Source organism: Humulus lupulus, chromosome 5, assembly GCF_963169125.1.
Source record: "Humulus lupulus chromosome 5, drHumLupu1.1, whole genome shotgun sequence".
Lineage (NCBI taxonomy): Eukaryota > Viridiplantae > Streptophyta > Magnoliopsida > Rosales > Cannabaceae > Humulus > Humulus lupulus.
The window spans coordinates 255,076-263,689 of NC_084797.1; the positions used below are offsets into that span (position 1 = coordinate 255,076).

Sequence of the window (8,614 nt, forward strand, 5' to 3'; positions counted from 1 at the left end):
TTATTTGTGGTAGGGTAGGTATTTTAATCCTATTGGTACGACATGATCCTATTTTCAACATGTAGATGAGTTATTATTTTTTTGTATGACGGTGTTTTTTTTTTTTGAAAAATCTAAATTTTAAAATTATTGAAAATAATAATTTTATCCTAATTACTTAATTATGACTTTGGCCTAAGGTCTGGTTAAGTGTTAAAATAATGGATAACATTTAGTTTACTTATTCTTAAAAAAAATTTAATTTTAGTTTACTCAATTATGACTTTGGCTAAGGTTGTAAAGGGGTATAGTGAGAGATAGGGATTGGGAGGAGCTAAGTTTACTTATTCTTAAAAATTATTTAATTTTATTTTATAGATAACATTAATTTAGTGAAATTATATATATATATATAAAAAAAACCTTGTCAACTCAATTATTGGGGATTATTTATTATTATTATTATTATTATATGAAAGTCAAGTAGGATATTATATTTTTGTTGATTTGGTCAGTGTCATGTTGAGTCTAGATTGTTCGGTAGACAAAAACAAAATGACAAAAAAAAAAAAAAAAAGTTTTCATTGACCATCGAGCGGCTTATTAATTAATAGCATTGAGTATGATGATCATTATTTATGGTGGCTTATCTTATCTTGTATTTACTTGGGTATTAGGCTCATGCAAACTATACAAGTGACATTTCCTTCGCACTCTTTTTCCTTGAATTTTTTCCATCGAGTTTTGCTCTTGAAAGTTTTGTTAATCCAATATATGTATTGGAAATGAACTATTGTCCTCTTCCTATTGTGTTGACTTTTTTGTTGTTGATCTTGAACAATATTCCTCCATCTACAAGCTTGGGCTGCAGTTCTCACATCCTTTGTGGAAATTTGACGGACGGAAGTTACCAAACTTTGTATTATTACTTGCCAGATAGCTGCGGCTATCCTCCGCTGAAGCTCAACTGCAAGACTGAGATTATGGGGAATCTGCTCATCAACTCAACCAAATCGATCAGTAAGCACTGAGGGAGTTTACTATGGTTACCTCGATTTGCTTCAGAAATCTGTCACACAAAGATTCCAACCCAACCATACAACGGTGGTCGATGTACCAAATCGGCCAACTTGCGGGGACTGCAGTGAGTTCAGCGGAGTTTGCGTTTACGACCCCAATTCATCAACTCAAATGCTTTGCAATTGTTCTGCTAATAATCAAACATCTGGTTAGATTTCTTATTGATTTGATATATATAGGAAAATTCATTCGTTACGGCTTGACTTTATGTCCTACTAGTGGACTCTCAGTGTTCTCGACCTGTGAACAATTTTCGACGCAATTTTTTTTTTACCGTGTATATTGTAATATTTAGAGCATCTGTAAATTTTCAGAAAATTCCGAATAGTTTACAGTACCGAAAACTAGGTTCAAATATGCTGTTTTCTACACGCATAAAAAAATTTGTTATGCGTGCAATAACATGTTTGAACCTAATTTTCGGTACGGTAAACTATTTAAAATTTTCTGAAAATTTGCAGAATGTTCTAAATAGCTACAATATACACGGTCATATAAAAAAAATCGCGTCGACAACTATTTACAGGTCGAGAACACTAAAAGCCCAACCGATAGGGCTTAAAGTAAAACTTCTATAAAAAAAATTCCCCAATATATTTATTTATGTAGTCATGGGAATTATTATGAAATGAAAACATTGCTCTTACTCAATTCTTTGAAAGATTTATTATTAAATTTAAGAAACTAGAGTAATTACACATAAACATTATTATGTTTATTATTAATCGTCCAAAAAAAATCAACTACTTTTAAAAGAAATTTTTTTTTTCAAACAAGTGATCAATTCTATTATTGTCTTACTAGCTATTCAAATGCAATTTTGTTAATTTATAGGATATTATATTTTGTTAGTAAAAATTATTTAACAAAGGGGAGAGTTGAGCAGATTCCCTAGCAAAAAGTACCTTGAAAATTTTCAAATCTATGTTTGTAAGAACAAAACCAACTACCCTTTAAAAAAAAATCTCAATTGTATTATACAATTAATATTATAGATTTACAAGTTCATAAGAAAAAATAAATTACTTCAATCAATAACTTTACTCATTTAGATATCATGATACACATTTTCTTAGCTATATTGATTTTTATATATACATATATATATATATATATATTTAATAATAACTTCATCAACAAGTTAAACAAATATATATAAGGCAGTAAAATTCTTTAAAAAAATATATAAAATCCAATATGTAATAGTTATTTTTGTTTAATGTATGATAATTAATTTGTTTAGCTTTTCTCACTTCAGGATCAAAATTGAAGCATTATTATTGGATCATAGGTACGTACAAGTAACACAAACCAATATGGATCATACACATTGTGGTCAAAATTGTGTGTGTGTGTGTGTTTTTGATAACCATTAAGAAGGATAATTTAGCTCAAATATATTGATAACCATCACCTCTTTGATTTTCATCCACAATATTTTTATATATTATAAATGTGATAGTATAAAGGAAATTTTTGTTTTTGGTTAGATTTAACATTTTTTTTATTATTTATTAACACATTTAGTATTAAAGTCATCTAAATAAGAAAATATATAAAAAGTAAAAATAAAAGTAATAAAATAATCTAAGGTAAATAAATTGAAAAAATATATATAAAAATAATAAATGAGTCATAATAATTTTTCATCACTTTTTTTAATTTATTTCATATTAAAGTATTAAATTATGTTTTCAAAACTATAACAAAAAAATATTTATGTGTATAAACTTATTCATTTCTTTCTTGTATTAATTATTTATTTTGTAATTTAATATATTTTGTTTATCTAAATATATAATATAGAAATAAGACATAAATATACATATTTTTTTTTAATTATTTATATCTTATTTTGTAATTTAATTTTTTTAATGAGAAATTACTTATTTTAATAGCTCTAGACATTAATTAATAAATTATGTATATTTATATACTGCTTTTTATTGGCTTTAAAAAAATTATAATAAATAATTAAATTTGATTAAATAATATTTATAAATTCATAGTTTTAGTTTAGAATTTTCAAATATTTTATTATATTCATAAAATTTCTAAAAGAAAATTAGAAAAAAAATTAATTTTAAAACTAGAATAAACCATATTTTTATATATAAAAAAGTATTTATAATAGATTCTTAGTTAACGGTTTTTTTAAGAAATATTTATATTGTCTATTTATTTAAAATTTATATGGTAATTAAAAATATAATAATAAAAATAAATTAATACATTTTAAAAAAATAAAACTAGTATATATATTCTATCTATATCTCTCTTTTTATGGTATAATTTTTTCTTGTATTTCAACAAGAATATTAGAATAAACATAATAATATCATTCCCTATTACTTTAATAATGTAGGTGTGTTAGTAGCAATGTTTGGAGTTGCAGTAATCTCAATTCTGATTATATATTTTTCCAAAAGCAAGAGGGAACAGTTTGATGTGGAGGATTTTATTACCCTTAAGCGGTATACTTATGCAACTGTGAAGAGAATGGCCAACTCATTCGCAGAAAAAATTGGTGAAGGAGGCTATAGTATTGTTTACAAAGGACAGTTATCGAATGGCTCAGCTGTGGCAGTAAAAGTACTAAAGGAGGCTAAAGGTAATGGAGAAGATTTCATCAATGAAGTTGCAAGTATTGGAGCAATTATGCATAAAAATGTAGTCAGTCTTCTAGGATTTTGTTATGAAGGAAATAAAAGGGCTTTGATCTACGAGTACATGCCTAGAGGATCATTGAATAAGTTTATTTTTAACACCAAAATCAGCCGCCTGGAATGGAAAAGGCTCTATGAGATTGCAATCGGAATTGCTCGAGGACTTAAATACTTGCATCAAGATTGTGCTGCAACGATTTTACATTTTGACATAAAACCTCACAACATTCTTCTAGATTCTGACTTTTGTCCTAAAATTTCTGACTTTGGCCTTGCCAAGTTGTGCCAAGGGGATGGGAGTAGTAGTATATCTCTATTGGGTGCTAGAGGCACAGCTGGATATACAGCACCAGAAATGTATAACAGGAATTTCGGTGAAGTATCTTACAAATCTGATGTGTATAGTTATGGAATGATGGTTCTAGAAATGGTGGGAGGAAGAAAGAATATTGACACGGGTGTTTCTCGAACAAGTGAAATATATTATCCATATTGGGCACATAAGCATATTGATGATGATGGTGGTGGTGAACGCTTGAAAAATATCTGTGAAGAAATGGTGGATGAAGATGATGAAATGTTGGCGAGAAAGATGATTAATGTGAGCTTATGGTGCATTCAAGCTAAGCCATCCAATCGTCCGTCGATGTCTGAGGTGATACAGATGATGGAAGGGAGTTTACAATCTTTGCAGATGCCACCAAAACCGACCTTGTCATTGCAAAATGAGTAGCATTACTTTTTCTGTTTCTCACTTTCGCACATTCATTTATTCGGTTTCCCTGAGACCTTTTTCTTTGCTTTAGAGAGCTGGTTAACTCAACATCTCAAAACCAATTGTTGATGATGAGTGGAGTAACCCATACTCTTATAAATTGTTGTAAATTGTTGAATATACCTACACACTTTCCATGTGAGATATTTTATCTGAGAATTACAGCATGAATTTCTTTTTAAAAGAGTTTTTTTTTTTAAGTGTCTGCTAGTTTGAGTAAAGATATGGAAATTTTTAAGGGTGGAATTGTGTCAAATGTGGAGAACATTAATTTGGTTTTGTTACAGATGCTGTTGTTTAATATCTGAATAGTTATATACAATCGTTTATTCTCACTAAGACTTCAAGGTATTAACAATGAGAGAACGAAAGAAGTCTGAAATAGGTCGAATATGAATGACTAGTTACATTACAAAAGTAACATGTGTAATAGTTATATACAATTTATAGACAATAATATTTGTTACATGAAATTTACCCTATGGAACAGTAACTTTTACAATTTACCATGTGAGTTTGGCTATTTGGTTGCTGTTTCAAATAGTTCTCTCCACTTCTGCTGATCGTTTCCTGGACCTTTCCCCTACACAAAAAAGAGAAGATAAAATAGTTGTCATTTTTTTTGTTTTCTACATGACAAAGTAAAGCAGTCATAGCATTCAATGCAATTTTTTCCAGAGCCACTTATAGACTAAAATCAACTTGGGAGAGTTACCTCAACCGAGTTGATTTCATAAATTTTGCCTTCAGTGGATTCAATGTCCAGTGCTTGTATGCAAGCTTCGGCTACATCGAGTCTACTAACCTCACCGACTAGTTTATCGCCTGAGAATCGATTTGTATGTTTGCCAAACCAAAGATATGCAAATCAAAATGTTTGGATAGGATCAAGAATTTACATAATAGAGAAAAATAAACACCCAATAAGCAGAGGAATAAAACAACCAGGTGCAGGTGCAGGTGCATCTAAAGGCTCAAGCAAAATGATCATAATTGAATAGCCTCTCCCTCCCAAGATAGCTAAATACTTGGCTTCTTCAAATCTTCGGTAAGATCATTACACTAATGAGTGCTCTAAATCTGAACCATTAGATAGGTTCTAGTAGATGCTCCCTTTGTATTCGAATTTCGTATGCACACACACACAAGTACATACAAATATATTTGTGGACATGAATATTAGATTTCACCCCTTACAAAGATAAATCATAAATCATAATTCATAATCTTAATCAATCATACAATTAATAACTATGATACTCAGTCATGTGCAGCCTCTCTCCCATTCTAATAAAACTCAGTTACCATCTCATTTAAAGATAGACCATTTTACAGAAAATCCACTCCAATTGTGGTATGATAGAACAGCAGCAGAACGTGATTGAGTCAAATTAATATAGGCTGCTGTTCAATTATTTTAATGATAAACGTTCTAACATTAATCATTTGACATATCATACCTTGACCAATAACAACTGCTCGCCTTTTCCCAGCAGTAGCTTTGAGCAAAGTATTTAGATCATAAGATGTGTATGGCCCATCAGTTAATCTGCCAGCTCTGGTTTGCATGTAATGACAAAAGAAAAAAAAATAATTTAGATTATTACAAACTTTTGCTGAGATGGATTCTTGTGATGAGTTTTGGTTGCTCAACATAAATGTAAAGTCATAACTATTTTTCACTAACCTGATTATTGTACATGGTAGACCAGAATTAAGAAGGAAATCCTCCCCCATCTTCTTATATTTGAGAACACCAAAGAGATTCATAATGCTAATGGAAAAGAATAAAAGAGATTAGTTGTTAACCCATGAAACAGCAAGTTTAAAAGAAAAATATCATAACAGTCAATGTCTACCATGGTTAGTATCCAATCTGAGTTCCTGTTGCATATGCAAAGATTTCACAGTAAAAAGCAATCACAAAAATATCTTGTATAAACCTTGTAGTGAAGATTTTAACGGATGCTAAATTTCTATGTATAGAATATTCATGAAAATCTAATTCCTAAAAAAACAACTGATCATCTATACTATAATATTATTTAAGATTTTGCTTTTAATCAAACTTGCTTCTTAAGCCTGCTAGACTCTCTTTTCTCTGTGTGTGGGTGTGTGCTATATCGAAACACTTTCATGTCCTTTTTCCTCTGCTTCCATAAGAAACATTCTTCATGGAAAGGAATCAATTGGAGCAGAGGTTCCTCTGCTCAGAGAATGAAGAGTCCTAAACGAAAATCAGGTTTGGATAGATGAAAAAGTCTACTACGTGGTACATACAGGTATGATAAAACTTAACCAAAAGTAGAAACAAAAGAAAGAGTTCAGTTAAATAGTTAATGATGATAGTTGATTAAAACAATTTCCCTACTTGTAGTACTCTGGGGTTACCCATTCAGGCCACATGACGTTCCAGCTATTTCAAAATTTTATCTTTGACAAGGAAAATGATCTCAATTAATTTGAGAAATTTCCATTGTGGAAAAATATGGAAGGCGCCATTCATGAGCACAGAATCAGTAAACTCCATTTTCTGTTCTCCCAATTCTTACAGATACCAAAGAAGATCAATTGCTAGCTTTATAACTCACCATTAGTCTTCTTACCTCCAAGGGAGTTCATTGAACTTGGTTACACCTATTGATGAAACAAGAACAACCCTTTTCACTGAGGGAGGAAGTGCAGATACAAGATTTTTCACACCTTCCCAATCTTCAAAAGAAAAAAATCTTTAGTTAATGCATATACTTTAACCGAATGCGTATAATCTGGTCTTTTAAAGGCACTAACATGCATTTCTACAAAGAAAAAAATTAATAATGACTTTTCTTTTTCATGCTGGACTTATGAACAACCATGTCACTAAAAGTTCAAGGAGTTCAATTTACCTACTCTTTCGGGAGTATTATCTCCTTCCCACCGTTTAGAAGGAAAAGCAGTTGTTCCTGTACAGCAAATGACATGTGTGATTCCCTGACAGACAAAAGAATATAAACTAACTTAATTAAGATGTTGAAATATGAACATAAATTCTTATGTCAAAAACTGCCACAAAGTTAAATCACAAACCTCAAAAAAGGTAGGATCTAGATCTTCCGGGTTCCGAGTATCTCCTTTGCATACCTATGAGTGAAGTTCTCCAACATTAAGTTCTTATAATAACACAACACAATATGTTTCAAGCAAAGCAAGAAAATGCGTGTCAAGTGACTGAAGAAAAAAATGATAACAAAACTAGTAATCTTGTTTTGGAACCTGTAATGTTTCTTCATCTTGTTTACCAAATAACATTGCTGCTTTCTCAGGGTCACGCAGCAATAGACGTGACTTGATGTTCCTGTTGAGCAATGATGCCACTACCAATTGCCCTGAAAAGAGCATAAAGACACTAAAATTAGCTTAGTTTCTTAACAGATTCACAAAAAACGGCAGGAAATCATTTTCTTGACTTGAAATCCAAACAAAACCAATGCAATTCAATGTCAAACTCGCACACTTACCGAACAGAAACACAAATGAACACATGAAACGCAATTACAAAAAACTACTTTTAAGTTGCAATAGGCAACAACAAAGAACATACAATTGAACGTACGTAAGATAAAGCATAAAGCAAGTGAAGATATGAACAGATATCTGATGAGTACAAGAACTGTAGAAGAAAAGAAAGAAGAGAAGGCCCTACCAACGCCACCAGTTCCTCCAACCACGAGAACGAGCTTAGAAGAAGAGGAAGGGGTGGTTTTGGAATCATGGGTTGATTCAGAATTTGGGGATTGGACGACTTGCTCTCTTATGGCTCGCGGAGACTCTGCTCTTGAGCTAGAAATGGTCGTCGGAAGAAAACTACATTTTGAGCGGCGAAAACCCAGTGCCGGAAGTGAAAATGAAGGTGGTTGTGGAGGGTGTTTTGGTAAATCTCCAAGTTGAAATTGTGGGCTTGGGATGAAGGAGAGTCGAGAAGCCATGAGTGAGAGAGGCATATGGCTCCAGAAGCCTGCTTCTCCTTGGGTCGGGGTCTTCCTCTTCGCTGGTTGGACTGAGACGATTTTATATAGCCTTAACACTTCACATTTGAGGATAACGCTACATATCTTGCAAATTTCTTTTTAAC

General features: G+C 31.3%; 2 protein-coding genes across 2 annotated transcripts; one reads left to right on the plus strand and one right to left on the minus strand.

Annotated features, from left to right (window-relative positions):
* Window positions 1–630: 630 nt before the first annotated feature.
* Window positions 631–4,642, plus strand: LOC133834164 (PR5-like receptor kinase). The gene is made up of 3 exons (XM_062263678.1): window positions 631–1,207; window positions 2,318–2,350; window positions 3,425–4,642. The coding sequence occupies exons 1-3, from the start codon at window positions 1,171–1,173 to the stop codon at window positions 4,456–4,458; spliced, it is 1,104 nt and encodes a 367-aa protein (XP_062119662.1). The 5' UTR covers window positions 631–1,170; the 3' UTR covers window positions 4,459–4,642.
* A 246-nt stretch (window positions 4,643–4,888) lies between these two features.
* LOC133834165 (uncharacterized protein At5g02240-like) lies at window positions 4,889–8,576 on the minus strand. Its single transcript, XM_062263679.1, has 9 exons — window positions 8,186–8,576; window positions 7,756–7,868; window positions 7,570–7,623; window positions 7,389–7,473; window positions 7,107–7,212; window positions 6,188–6,274; window positions 5,961–6,058; window positions 5,216–5,325; window positions 4,889–5,083 (listed from the first exon to the last, which is right to left on the minus strand). The coding sequence occupies exons 1-9, from the start codon at window positions 8,481–8,483 to the stop codon at window positions 5,021–5,023; spliced, it is 1,014 nt and encodes a 337-aa protein (XP_062119663.1). The 5' UTR covers window positions 8,484–8,576; the 3' UTR covers window positions 4,889–5,020.
* Between the last annotated feature and the right edge of the window lie 38 nt (window positions 8,577–8,614).

What these genes read in the sequence shown, in the direction of transcription:
- LOC133834165 (XM_062263679.1), bottom strand. Translation starts at nt 8,483, where the DNA reads ATGCCTCTCTCACTCATGGCTTCTCGACTCTCCTTCATCCCAAGCCCA. An exon ending in TTCAATGAACTCCCTTGGAG is followed by an intron (nt 6,275 to 7,106) that starts GTAAGAAGACTA and finishes CTTTTCCATTAG; the next exon opens with CATTATGAATCTCTTTGGTG. An exon ending in AGCAGTTGTTATTGGTCAAG is followed by an intron (nt 5,326 to 5,960) that starts GTATGATATGTC and finishes ATCGATTCTCAG; the next exon opens with GCGATAAACTAGTCGGTGAG.
- LOC133834164 (XM_062263678.1), top strand. Translation starts at nt 1,171, where the DNA reads ATGCTTTGCAATTGTTCTGCTAATAATCAAACATCTG. An exon ending in TGCTAATAATCAAACATCTG is followed by an intron (nt 1,208 to 2,317) that starts GTTAGATTTCTT and finishes TTCTCACTTCAG; the next exon opens with GATCAAAATTGAAGCATTAT. An exon ending in GCATTATTATTGGATCATAG is followed by an intron (nt 2,351 to 3,424) that starts GTACGTACAAGT and finishes TTAATAATGTAG; the next exon opens with GTGTGTTAGTAGCAATGTTT.